The following is a 14,491-nucleotide window of genomic DNA, read 5'->3' as shown; positions in this document are numbered from 1 at the left end:
CTCGTCTTTCGCGGGCATTATGATAGAGCTGACCGTGGGAACTCTTCGCTTGTAATTGTAATGAGGTCAGTGGCTTCAACACAGACCCTACACGGCTGTCGGCCTAATGGCCGACGCATGCGGATAGCGTACAGGGGCATCGTGTCGTGCGATGTTACGCACAGTGAATACGGGTGGGTTTTATACAGCGGCGGTCTTTTTTCGGAGTGAATAATTCGACTGCCTTGACGAGGCTAGATTTTTACCAGAATACCATTTTCTTTTTGTTATGGCACTCTGGGTGTTAGTGTAGGTAAGAGCTTCATGCATGTTAAGTGCAGGCAATATAATGCAAGTGTTGATCAATAACCACAAATTAACAATGCTTTTTCCATGTGGATTTTGTGTATTGTATTGACTGATTTACAGAGAGTGCAGAAACTAAAACCAACTCTTGACAAACCTGCCGAAATTGGAAAAGGAAGGATGGAAGTAATTTTCTTAAGACAAACTTACCTGTCTTCTTTGAAGGCTGCTGGAGGAATCTTAAATCTTGATAGTTCTGACACTCTATGGGATGCATTGCCCTTCATTGCCAAAGGACTGACTTCCCAAATGACAGAGTTACGCCCACAGCTGTACACATGGATCCGCCTGATTATATAACAATAAAAAAAAAAACTAGACAATTAAGCTTATGTCTGACTAAAGCCCAGTTTATACTTCCTGCGAATGTGAAGCAAATTTTGACGTCACAGGGCTGTACTCGCAGGGAATGTTTTGCAGGAGTTAAGCACATTTCAACTGAAGAGCAAATTATTTATTGCGATTTTGTGACCTCACCGTGACAGTTTCACATATGCCGATGATCGAAGAACAATTGTTACAGATGCTTTTTCTAAAACTTAGCTTAGGCTCCGTCTCTGTTGAATGTTGAAAATTTCAAAATTGATGATCAGAGTCAAAGCAAGGATCCCAAGCCGGATCACAAGCCCAGGACATCAACTATTTCAGGCCTTTTGCATAAGTTTTCAAATCCTACTTATCTATATAGAATTTTGAGAGAGCCATGCCATTAAGCTTGGGCGATATCACGATATTATCGAATATCGATGTAAACGATATCGATATCGGATCGATTTGGTTTTAAACGAAAAATATCGATATATCGCGATATCGATTAAATATCGCAAAATCGCAATGTATTTCCTAGCTGAGACATCTTGCAGCCCATAGGTTTGGAGTAAAACCAGAAGAATAGGTCATTAGAACACCTCTCTTATGCTATGACTGTCTCTTCTACAACTTTCAATGGGAGTTAGAAGACTGATGATGTCAAATTTAATTAATCGCGATTATATCGAATATCGCGATATATTGTCAGCGATATATTGAGAATAATATAAATCGATATCGCCCAAGCTTACATGCCATTTTCATGATGCGAATCTTAGAAGTTTATGAGAAATGTTTGGAGGGATACCAACAGAGGCCATACAGCCTCAGTGTAATTCCATGTTGTTTTTCACGTTTCACAAACTGAATTCAATCATTCCAATTTCTACTATTCAAATGCTGTATTTTTTTTTAAAGGAACCCTTGCCTTGGATCAGTCAAGTTGATCTTTGAAAAGCGTTTGTAACTGTTTGTTATAAAATGCATATGATTAGAAAGATAGTTTAAAAGTAGTGTATTATGATCCACACAAGTATCACTCGAAATTGCGTGGTTTTCCTTTTACCTCGTGGCAAAAACAGTCGGCCAATTTTGACTCCCATAAATGGCTGACCTTGTTAGTTTGCAAAGTAAAAGGAAAACCACCAACTTCGAGGCAAATGTGTTTGGATCATTGTATTCTACTTTTAAGACCTCTTTCTAACCATATGCATTTTATAACAATCGTTTAGAAACGCTTTTCAAAGACCAACTCGACTGATCCAAGGCAACCTGTTTCTTTAAGGAGTATGCGACCTATACTTACTTGACTCCATCATTGACACTGCGGAAGTTTTTCTTAGGAACAGAAAGCTGCCCAATTCTTGGGGATGCTTCGGACTGCATGGCTGCCTTGCTGATTGGCAGAATGGTCTCTTGGTTCCCCCATACCAACTTGGGCCTGAAGACACACACAAGTTGGAGAGTTAATAATTGTTTAAAAAAAAGCAGAACCCAAAGTACTTAACTAAATCAACACCTTTTTTATCCTTTTTAACTTAAGTTTCGTCCAAAGTCATCAACTATTTTATAGAAATATAGAGAGTAGGACAAAAGTAATATTTGTGCCGCATGTTATCAAACCAGGAAAACCAAAGGCAAACCCCCTTCTCTCGTTGATAAGAGCACTTGCTTCTTTTATGTGCTTTGCACAACACTAGGGACCAACGGCTTTATGTCCCATACGATCGAAGGACACTGCAATAGTGGTTTAAAGGCAGTGGACACTATTGGTAATTGTCGAAGACTAGCCTTCACAGTTGGTATATCTCAACATATGCATAAAATAACTAACCTGTGAAAATTTGAGCTCAATCGGTCATCGAAGTTGCGAGATAATAATGAAAGAAAAAAAACGCCCTTGTCACACGAAGTTGTGTGCGTTTAGATGGTTGATTTCGAGACCTCAAGTTCTGAATCTGAGGTCTCGAAATCAAATCCGTGGAAAATTACTTCTTTCTCGAAAACGATGGCACTTCAGAGGGAGTCGTTTCTCACAATGTTTTATACCATCAACCTCTCCCCATTGCTCATCACCAAGAAAAAGGTTTTATGCTAATAATTATTTTGAGTAATTACCAATAGTGTCCACTGCCTTTAAGTGTCACGGCATGGACTCAAACCCAACCTCTGAAGAGAAACATGAGTTAGCTCAGCCACTACATGCCAATAGTGCTTGTGTTTTTCAGTTAATCATATTGTCTGATGATGGCTCTTTTATATTTGTGGACAAACTTTATCTTCTTGAAGTTTAGTCCCTTGATTTTTGTTGTTGTCAAAAAGCTCAATTGACTTACCCTAAACTCGTTAGCCAAACTGCCTTGGATGATTTGGGAGTTGCTAAGTAGATACATCGCTCTCTGCAAAACAAAGTAAATCACACAAGGCTTTAGAAAAAAAACATACCAAAATTTCATGCCAAATTGTTACTTCGTTTTTTAAGTAAAAGTTTATGGGCAATGTTTTGAGGGGTACCGCCAGAGGCCATGGCCCCATGTAAAATCTTATATTGATGTTCTTGACCATGCAAATGTTGTTTTGCTTGAAAATGTTTTTGATAACAATTCCTTAAACATGAATGTAATTTGTAAACCTTACTTACCTTCCCTGGAGGTCTGTGTATTGGTTTCCAGAGGTGCCTGTTAAAGAAAAGAAAGACACAAATGATGAAATTCTTCCAATTTCTAAAAAGAAAACTCATTTTAAAGTCCAAAGTGAGAAAAAAGGATAAAGCTGCATTAAGGTTCTTTAAAAACATCTTTCTTGCGCCTCTGATGACAGCTGCTTAAACATTCACAAAAGCATTATTTTTTGTGTCGGTCACACAAAGTGTGGATATGTACATGTAGTCTTTGAATAAAATACCAATGTTGGCCTCATGATTTTTAAATTTAAGTTTGAACTTTACAGTCTGTAAAGAGACTGTTGAGAAAAAAAGCAAAACAAAAGCTGTTGAGTAAATTCTGAGCGTTTGCAGGAACACTAGCAGCAACTATCCTGACTGGCTTTTCCAAGAAACTGCGGCACAGAACCTTTCGATCTCTTGGTTGGAGCCGGAGATGCACCCTTAATCTTAGGCAGCTTGAGGACGGACTTAGCAGCTGAGGAGGTTGTTGCTGAATAAAGAGACGATGGAGACTTCGTCTTCTTCCGCTTTCGTTTCTTAGATCGTTCACCAGCCATCTTAGATTGCAATATTTACAAACTCGCACACACTACTGGTATGGAGTCCTTCCCTAGTTGCTGATCGAGTGTAATTTCACTTTCAGTAGAACCTAGACAAGATGTCCACTCTCGATGTAGGCAATATGAGTGATGATATCCCACCATCATACTCTCCTACCATCTTGTGGTAAGCATCTCAACCAACTCCCAGTTCTAGAACAAAACTGGAAATTCTGAAAGCATTTCAGGGTTGATTTTCACTTTCTGTTGTAGTATCGCTATAGCCCTCGGTTGCCTAGTGTTCAGTGATCAGTCAATATAAAGCCTAGGGCGTGCTTCTACAAAGCCTTCTGCTCTCCTGCTGTATTGTTTCTTCAATATAACATGGTCTCCATGAATAGAATTATTGATTAAAGTCATACACCCTTGTTAGCCCTGGAGTAGCTTCATTAATAATAATGGGTTCGTGAAAAACAGCCATGCGCAGTCGCAGGAAACTAAATGGCATCTTGGTCATTGTGCAGACTTTGAAAGACCAAACAAAAGTATCTTATTTGTAATGTAAATGTTTATTTTGTCTGCTAAGTGAAGTGTTCTCCTCAAAACAAAAGCTCACTCATCAGAGCAAATTTATCTTCTCCAGAGTTTTCTCCCCAGACTTCAATATTTGTCGGGGAGATGGAAAACACAGGCAAGGATAACAAGAAACAACTCTCACAAAAGAATGTTTCTTTTAGCGGCGAGTCGTGAAGCTTAAATAATAAATTTGCTTTGGTTGAATAATTCAGTAACAAAACTTTGGAATCTAATCTTAGCAACAAGCAACATTCCTCAACAAACCTTTTACATTGGGATGGTGTTTTTTTTCAATATCATTCATAATCAAAGAAACATTACAACAAAACAGTGTCTACAGTCAGTACGAGTACTTTTTCTTTGGAAAAACATGTGAACAGTTAAAAACCTACAGGACGTTTCATAAAGTAAAACACAGGCATGTGGGTAACTATCCATGAAAAGGGAGGAAAAGAGCAAACCGGTGGGGAAAAAAGGGGAAAATCAAAACAAAAGAGAGGAAATCAGCTGAAAAGAGGAAGTCTCGCATGCCTGAAAACTTTTGTGAATAAAAGTAATTTTAAAAAACTATTATGTTGCAATGATTTTCGAGGGATTTATTTATTCACAAAGCAAAATACAAAATACTAGAACACTTCTCTCAAACCACGACTTCAAGAAATAATTGCAGTATTTTCAATTGCTTGGACTGGTGTGTGTGTGTGTGATCCAACTTTGTTTGTTGATGCAAATTGAGTTAAACAAAATAGTGTTTTCCGCTGTTGTTATTTATAATACATGTATTTAATGAATATTGGTACAAGAAAACAACAATGTAGCCAATATTAGGTAAAAGTTTTAATTTTGATGTTGAAAGCATCTGAGAAACATGGTGTGGCTGAATAAAAGATTTTTTCATTTTTTAATTTGTTAGTTTCAAAGATTTTCATTTGTCAGTATAAGTATCTATGGGGAAAAGTAAACTTTTATTGGATGAAACGGCCGAACAGTGCACAGATTTAGTGTAAGAGGGTGTGATGTTCATTTGAAGAATTTGACTTATTATGAGATTTGCTGAAAGGCAGTGGACAGTGGACACTTTGGTAATTGTCAAAGACTAGCCTTCACAGTTGGTCAACTCAACATATGCATAAAATAACTAACCTGTGAAAATTTGAGCTCAATCGATCATCAAAGTTGCGAGATAATAATGAAAGAAGAAAACGCCCTTGTCACATGAAGTTGTGTGCGTTTAGATGGTTGATTTCGAGACCTCAAGTTCTAAATATGAGGTCTCAAAATCAAATCCGTGGAAAATTACTTTTTTTCTCAAAAACTATGGCACTTCAGAGGGAGCCGTTTCTCACAAAGTTTTATACCATCAACATCTTTCCATTACTCGTCACCAAGAAAGGTTTTATGCTAATAACTATTTTGAGTAAACACCAATAGTGTCCACTGCCTTTAACTCTACAATCCAAAAGAACAAAATTTAGTCTGACTGGCAGCTTAAAAAAAAAAACACAGACTGCAATGACAAATATGTGAAAAACACAGGAGCACTTAAAAAAGATCCAGAATGAATTTTTTTGTGTGATTTTTTTGTTTGTTTGCATGTTTAAGAAGTCCTGGTGAATGAAGTATATTGATCAAGAGTGGTCTCAATAGTTTGTTTGTCAAAAAGAACAAATACTTTTTTAAAGAAAAACATTGCTTGTGGAAATAATAGATGTAATGTTTTTTTTGCACCAGGGAGAAAGATTCTTTGGGTTTTTTTACCCATAGAAGTTTACACCAAAGTGTATTAATAAGCACTTTTCACAGAAATAAGAAAAAACGTAAGAGTAGAAAGGATAACAGAACTTATACATGTAGGTGGATGTTGATTATTTTGTCAAAGTTACGCTTTGTTAATTAATGACCTACTGGTAATTTTTGATATGAATTTGCGATTAGCAACTTTATACAGCACTGAGCTGCAATAATTTATTTTATAGGCGTACTGTGTCTCACTATATATATATAAAAAAAAACTTAGTCAAACTTGTTGCTTAATTCAGCGGCACCTTTATTCATAGGCAGCAGTATGTAAATGTACTCTAAATCTGTTTCAATATTTACACTCCGATTTATTGAGCCAGTTTGTTGATTCAAGTCTTTTAGTTTTCCATTCTTGCTAAGTGTTCTTGGGGATTTAATTGTGTACATGTACATTAAAGAAGGCTCTCCTTTTCTAGGATCAAACATGTTCAACAAATAAAGTAGATTGATCAGGCAACACTATTTATGTCAATTATTAATAGCTTAAAGATGCTATGTCAGATTTTTGGCCCCAAACATTAAATAATAGATTTTTTGAGTGAAAGGTATTTCAAAGAGTATCACCTGCTCTAACGAAAAAAAAACAGTTTAACTTTTACTTTTAATGGTCAGGAACCATGACCAAAATTTAAAACGTTTCTTATAAAACACATAAGAATTGGTTACGTGATATTGTCGGGATCCCGACAAAAACTAATTTTGAGCACTTTATTTCACTACTACTAATAATTGGCGGCCTTTTTGGAGCAATGGCTCAAATAAAAGCTTCAAACTTTCGCAACCCCCAACAAAAGTACCTATTGAATTTTAAATCAAAGTTTTTGGGTCAAATCAGCAAAAAATCTGACATAGCATCTTTAAAGGTATGGTTCGATTTATTTTTTCTCAACATAAAACTGATTTATCATAGCAAAATGAGTTAGAAAAAGGAAAAAAACACCAGTAAAAGTTTTGGTTCCAACGTGTCGAGAAAATTGTGTCCTGATGGGTTTATTCATCATTTAAGGACGCCGAATCCATCCCCTTTAAGGAAGGTCCCAGCAGATACCAAACCGTATCTCGGGCTACAATGAGGACAACATTCAAACGAACATCACAGAAATTCACAAAAGTCGCATGCAGACGATCTTTCAAAATTCATTTTTTGTTTTACTATTAAATATTAGTGTTTTCTTATTAATGGGGGGCACTTCAGACAAAATAACTTCCTGATAGGAAACAATTTCATAATTTCCAATTAGAATCTTTAGTTCATAAAGAATGACCCTACCTTTAAAGCCATTGGTCACTTTTGGTACAGCAAAAAAAAAAAAAAAAAGTTCACAGATTTATAAATAACTTACAGGGTTTACAGAAGGTAATGGTGAAAGACTTCTATTGAAATGTTATTCCATGAAATGCTTTACTTTTTGAGAAAACATTAAAACAATATCAATTCTCAATATTGAGAATTACGGATTTATTTTAAACACATGTCATGACATGGCGAAACGTGTGGAAACAAGGGTGGGTTTTCCCGTTATTTTCTCCCGACTCCGATGACCGATTGAGCCTACATTTTCACAGGTTTGTTATTTGATATAGAAGTTGTGATACACGAAGTGTGGACCTTGGACAATACTGTTTACCGAAAGTGTCTAATGGCTTTAAAATCTCAGTCAGATTTGTTTAGAATGTCTAAATAATCTACCAGTAAATTTCAAGGACAGTCTAGCACCTAGCTTCCCTTTAATCACAGATCCTCTCCTATCGACAACAATAGAGGACAGATTTACTTGCATAATGGCTGACGGATACTTGACTACCAACAACTGCGTCCCTGGCGACTCCCTGGTAACCAGGTTGACTAAATGTTTATACTTTATATTCTCCAACTGTGACGATGAGGGTCAATAATGCTTGCTCAGTGATAACGATGGACCAATATAAATATCACATTAAAAAAAAGTGGAAAACAGAATTAGCTGAATTTTGTACGTACGCATGCCAATAATTGCAATTGTCTGCTGATGGCTCGCTCCTCCGTATTTGTGGACAAACTATCCTCTTGAAGTAAGTCCCTTATTAGAAAGTTAATTTATTTTTTTTAATCAAAAAGCTTAACTTACTCAACCTAAACTGCTTAGCAAACCAAAAGGTGACCCTAGCAGAATTTCTCGAAAGACTATGCTTACATGGTTTAGAAGCGTGAGGCCATTAACAATTTTTTTTGCACAAAAAAATGATATCATTGTGAAGATAACACCTCAGGTTATTTGTTGGGGAAACAGTCTTGAAAAAGTTAGTAGCAATTAGAAAGAAACGTTTGAGCAGAAAGTAATCACCAAAGCTGACGTAGACTTTTTGATTAATTAATTATTTTGTTACCTATAACAGGTCTGGAATTTCAAATTTGAGCAGAAAATGCCATTTTCATTTTGTGAAGAGCACTTAAAAAAATCATTTGCAAAATCTTTAAGTCCATGGGCAAATTCTAAAGGGGCACCAAGTTTTAGAAGCCTGACTTGCAATCGAATCTGCAAATATCCACTTAAATAATAGTAAAACCCCCAAAAATTAAGTAAACCTCAAAGACCAGTATCTGCACTTTGTGTGACCCAACTTCAGGAAACAAAAAAAACATGTGAATATTTTCACTTACCACTTCTTGCACTGGAAATGTTACACTAGAACCTGAAAATCGGTTGCCTCTGAACTAACTAAATTGGTTTCCGTCATGAATTTTCACAAGAAGAAAAACTTTGACTGCTAAGAAATGTTTATCTAGTAAGCCATTTGCAAGTTAGTTTTGAATTATGACTGCCTTCTAGTCCTAAGTCACTGCTTACTTGAGTATCTCAGACTGCAGAGACAGTTGCTATGTCAAATAGCTTGGGACAAGCCTTTGCATAGCAACTGGATATGTGCACAATAATAATAATAAATAATAATAATAATAACCGTATTTATAACGCGCCTTTTGCCAAAGGATACAAAGCGTCAGGTATTATTACTGCAAGGAATGGTACGAAGTTTGAGATTATAAGACCTAATCCTTAAGCACCATGTAATGGTTTACAAGGTGCTGTGGCGCAATATGCTGCCAATCCGGCCAGGAACACCGGGGCAAACCCCTTCTCTGTACGATAAGTGCACTGGGTTCTTTTACATGCGTTTACACAACACATGGGACCAACGGCTTTACGTCCCATACGAAGGACGAAGCAATGGTTAAGTGTCTTGCTTTTAAAGTACACAAGTGTCATGACTGGGGATTCGAACCCACACTCTGCTGATCAGAAACACCAGAGTTTGAATTCCGTGCTCTTAACCGCTCGGCCACGACAGTTCCACAATAAAAGTCTTATTATTATTAACCTCCAGATGAGCAAACCCTGCTTGTACCATGTATTTTAAAGTACCATGGTAACTTGTGATTAAGCAGGTCATTATACAAGACAATAAACTTAAATTACATTTCAGATATCAATTAGATTTTAATTAACCATGTAGGCTTGTCAACACAAAACTCAGTTTCTGAGACAAGTTCCGCATGCCCAAGCCTCGCCATACATTGTTATCGATTTGCAGCCAGGTGTACATTTTGCGGAGTAATTAAATGTATAGAAAACATGCGTGGAAATATAATTTCCTCTACTGTGTCCAATGACAAGTGAAATTATTTTGGTTATTTTGAAACTTTTTTTCTTTAGAAATCTGACTCTTTTAGGCAGTTTTGGTTTCATTTTTTTCCAGATTGGAAACTTTCAAAGAAACTACTTCTAAGGCCTAATCAAAGGGTGAAATAAAAAATTGTTTTGATAGCTTTAAAGGCAGTGGACACTATTGGTAATTACTCAAAATAATTGTTAGCATTTGTAAAACCTGTAGCATTACGGGTAAATCTTTTGATACTGATCAATTAGGTGTGAGCTTGTCAATATTGAATGAATACATTTATCATAATTTCATCAATCAGTGCTAAAGGTCAAGTTTCTAATCACTTTATAAATACACCCCTTCCAACTTCAACCAAAACAGACGATACTAATACTTTCGTAAGGTCAACATAAAATATTTATAGAATTCTAAATCATGTGGAAGGTTTACAGTAGCACCATGTGTAAATCTCTCTTTGAGATGGTTCTGTTCTGAGAAGAACCAGTGGTTGACAACTTGGCGTTTCGTATCGGCGTTTCATAAAGTATGCTCTGATCATTTCTACCTCCATGCTCTGATCCTCTAGGATGTCCAGGAGGACGCTGGACTCTAATGCTGAATGTTGCTTTCAGTTACAGCTTGTTTACCGACCTAATACAGCTGTGGCTGCTGTGCATTAGTATGCAGTAGCACCTTGGAAACCCTTAAAAGGTGCTAAATTGGGTCTCAAAATTCATCACTGCAATATTACCTATCTTTCTGAAATGTCTCAGCGCCTTGAGTACCTTGTTTGGTAGATATGTGCGCTATAAAGACTTCGATATTAATATTATTATAAATCCTGTTCTTGCCATCGCGCCCATAGACCTTATCGCAAATACTCGGTACGCGCACAATGAGGTGCAGGCTGGTCTAGATAGCTATCAAATTTTATCACTAGCTAGACCAGCATCATTCAACAGTTAGCGCTTGCGCAATGTGTATATTGCTTAAGGTCTATTCGAGTCGTCCAAGCCCAACTACCAGTAATCCTCCTGTACTTCTAAAAGTAACAACAAAACACTCAGAGTCCAGCATCCTCCTGATGACGATTAAAGCGTCCTCATCGAAACGTTGAGTTGTCAACCACAGGTTATTCTCAGAACTACTCAAAAGAGATAACACATCGCAAAAACTTCACCAAATTATACACCCACCATGCAAAGTTTCAAATCATACTTAAGATTCTGAATGATATTTGGTCCAAAAGAGTAGAAATTATTATCGAGCCAGTTAAGTTACATAATTAACCTGTAAAGTATTTGGTATTTAAACAGTGGAGCGTCTCATACCCCGTAGAATGTTGCTCGGGGCAAAAGTTTTGTCCTAGACTTTTCTTTCCTCAATGAGAAAGAATCCATTCAACAAGTTTTAAGAAGGAGTGTTTCTTCGGAAAACTTATCCCTTTTCAAATGGGACAAGAATTTATAGCTTTCAATATGTTGATCACATTTGATTTTCTATACCTCATTAGTACATTGTTTCCGGGTACAGGAATTAAAAGTTTACCAGAAATCCATTACCCCACCTTTACTTTAGAGAGGGGGGCGTGTGGACTTTTAAGTACAAACTGTGCTGTGGTTAAACCGTGGTTAAACCGTTGTTAAACGCAGCGCGCATCTCAGCATGGGGCGGCAGTAGTCACCCCCACTTCATGTTGTGTCAACAAAGGCACCTCATGATGCTTCAACAAGGATCACAATGCATGCAAACACAGAGGGATACAGAATGAATACAACTCAATTACTGGAGCAAGCAGAGCTAAGCTGCCATGGCTCCTATTGTTATTCTGATTCCATTGTAAGTCTCAACTGAAGCGCCTCCAGCTGGCAGACACATAAACAGATCGAGGATTAGAATAAATACCACCAAGGATTAACCAATGTGAGAGATGATTATCCGACCTTATAGATATTAAATAAATCTTGTGGAGACAGAGTGGGAAGGCCATCAAGATTTAGGAACAACACCTGCCATATGTATTATAATAAAAAATATATAACACAAGTCACTCTGCGGTGGTCAATAGTCCCCTCCAAGGAAACTCCCTCCAAACATTTGTTGTTGTAAAATAAGATTATTTAGTCCGCAGTTACCATTTTATTAATCTATTTAATACTATAATTTATTAATTTTTCATTTGTAATTTATACTTGTTTTTTTCTTTGGGGGGGGGGGAGGTGGTTGTTGGGGCTAAGGGATTTATGGTTGCATTTTAGCTTTGCTTACTCTTTATATTGAACATAATTTGGGGTATTTTTTTTATGCTCTTTTGAAACATAGGGGCCTTATCGACACGATTGGAGACTAAGATAGGCCTAAGGGTCCCGACTGTAGAAATACTTTTCACAAATTTAATTACTTTCTTTTATCGGATTAACGGACAAATTTAGTACTTCAAGAGAACATGGACAAATATTCTGATGAATAACCTGTTTATTATTATTGTTTTTTTATGACACTACAAAATTATATTAGGCTTACATAGAAGTTTTAATTCAAACTGGCCACCAATTCTTCAGTTTAAAGTCACCACCTACTTTATGTAGTTACAAGTTCTTAAAAAATAAGTAAGTTAAATGAGAAAAATACAGAAATTTTTTTGTTGTTTAAAAACAAAAAAGTTAAAAAAGGATGCCGCGGCCTCAAAAAAGGTTGAGGGAGGGGACGATCAACTTTTTTTTTTTTTCGTTTTTTTTTGCCATACAATGATTAGGTCACCGCGGCCCAGTCGTTAGACTGCAGAATTTTCAATTGCAAGGTTGTGGGTTAGAATCCCCTAAGCTAACTGCTAATTTCACAATGACTCACATTGTCGTCAAGCTACTAATTAACAATTTCTTGATTCATGCAATCATAGGAATTTAAACCAGGCTTGTTTCTACCTCCATGATGAGAGAAATCGAGTGTTGCCAGCTTGGCATTTATACCCCCTATGGTAGTGTTCCTGAGTTTCCATAACAGAAGGATCATCTAAGCAAACTGACTGTATAGTGTAGGTTAGGTAGGGCCAATTCACTGGTCTTGAAATGTCTTGGGTGGGATTACAGGGGCTGGTCAGCTCGCCCCCTCGTTATTTGTTCAAAAACCAGGGGCCGATTTCACTAACGTCTATGTTTGCGATCATCGCTAACACACTTGCGATGAGATCGCAAACCTCAAATCCACCGCAATTGCGATGTCGCTAATTCTGCGTTTCACTTAAGTCATCGCATCATCGGCCATCAGCTAGAGACTTAATTACCCAACACTTGTTTTTTCTTCTTGGACAACAACATTGTCCGGATTGTCCAAGACCTATGTAAAAGCCATTATACACTTTCGGTAAACAATATTGTCTAAGTCCCACACTTCGTGTATCACAACTTAAATATAAAACAACAAACCTGTGAAAATTTAGGCTCAATCGGTCATCAGAGTCGGGAGAAAATAACGGGAAAACCCACCCTTGTTTCCGCATGTTTCGCCGTGTCATGAAATGTGTTTGAAATAAATCCGTAATTCTCGCTAACGAGAATTAATATTATTTTAATGTTTTCTCAAAAAGTAAAGCATTTCATGGAACAATATTTCAAGAGAAGTCTTTCACCATTACCTTCTGTAAACCCTGTAAATTATTGTAAATCTGTGAATTGTTTTTCTTCTTTCTGAACCGAAAGTGTATAATGGCTTTAAACAAGTTTTGTTTGGGATAACTTTCCGTATGGCGCCACCACCTTTCACTAATTTTTACAAAAAGGGAGGATAACTTTCCGCACCTCGCCACCACTTGTTCACAATTTTTTTCAAAAAGGGATATCTCATTGAGGTAAATTAGATACTATATTATTTCATATCGAATGAAAAAGTGGTGGCGCCATACGGAAACTTTTCGAAGGAAGGATAGATACCAAAGAAAAAGGCAACAAAGCGAATGGAAAAGCGATTGCAGGATATGGAAACTTTTCCTTTATTTATTATTGGAAGAATGAAAGAACTTTACCAATATTAACACTAACAATAAATTAATAAAACCTGTAAGTGTAAGAAAATACATTCCTAACAATCTGTGTAAATTCAACTCACCCTCTGTTGGCCTTACTGCAGTTACTGTCGCCATACTTCTTGCTTGAGTGTAGTTTCAAACCACCAGAGAGAGGACAAAAATTACTTTCCGACGTTTACCAAACTAAAACCTACGTTACTTTTGAACTTTTTGAGTTGTTTTTTCCCCTCTTTTGCCAACAGCATCGACAGTTACATCGTGTTAACAAAAGTTCTCAAACCTAGTTGACATGGTAAGGAATAAACCATAGTTTAGCCCATTCTATATATTTGCCCGTACCGATCTTCACTAGATACCTCAGCTGTACGAAAAATCACAACATAGTTTTGTGCATGAAACACACATGGACTTGTTTTTTGCGTGCACACTGCATGGGTGCACAATGGTTCCTTTCCGCGTCACATGGTTACGGCGGCCTTAGTTACCACGATGTCAACGAACCCCCGGTGGATGTAGCGCGCCGCTGCAACAAGTGCACACACACATACCCCCGGGCCGCCGGATAGTGTAGCCTACTTTTGGTTGGATGGGGGC

At 37.0% G+C, this 14,491-nt stretch overlaps 1 protein-coding gene across 1 annotated transcript in view; it reads right to left on the bottom strand.

Moving 5' to 3' along the window:
• Positions 1–14,491, bottom strand: part of LOC139941125 (sperm microtubule associated protein 2-like) — a 21,864-nt gene extending 7,373 nt beyond the window's left edge. The window contains exons 1-5 of the mRNA XM_071937571.1: positions 13,978–14,491; positions 3,296–3,332; positions 2,991–3,053; positions 1,961–2,095; positions 496–633 (exon numbers count right to left, since the gene is read on the bottom strand). Of these exons, the coding sequence (XP_071793672.1) occupies positions 496–633; positions 1,961–2,095; positions 2,991–3,053; positions 3,296–3,332; positions 13,978–14,011 (407 nt within the window). The 5' untranslated portion in view covers positions 14,012–14,491. The remainder of the gene's footprint in view (positions 1–495; positions 634–1,960; positions 2,096–2,990; positions 3,054–3,295; positions 3,333–13,977) is intronic.

The sequence above is a fragment of the Asterias amurensis genome, chromosome 8, assembly GCF_032118995.1.
Source record: "Asterias amurensis chromosome 8, ASM3211899v1".
Taxonomy (NCBI): domain Eukaryota; kingdom Metazoa; phylum Echinodermata; class Asteroidea; order Forcipulatida; family Asteriidae; genus Asterias; species Asterias amurensis.
Note: the sequence above shows the minus strand (reverse complement) of the source record. Positions and strands in the feature narration are given on the sequence as shown.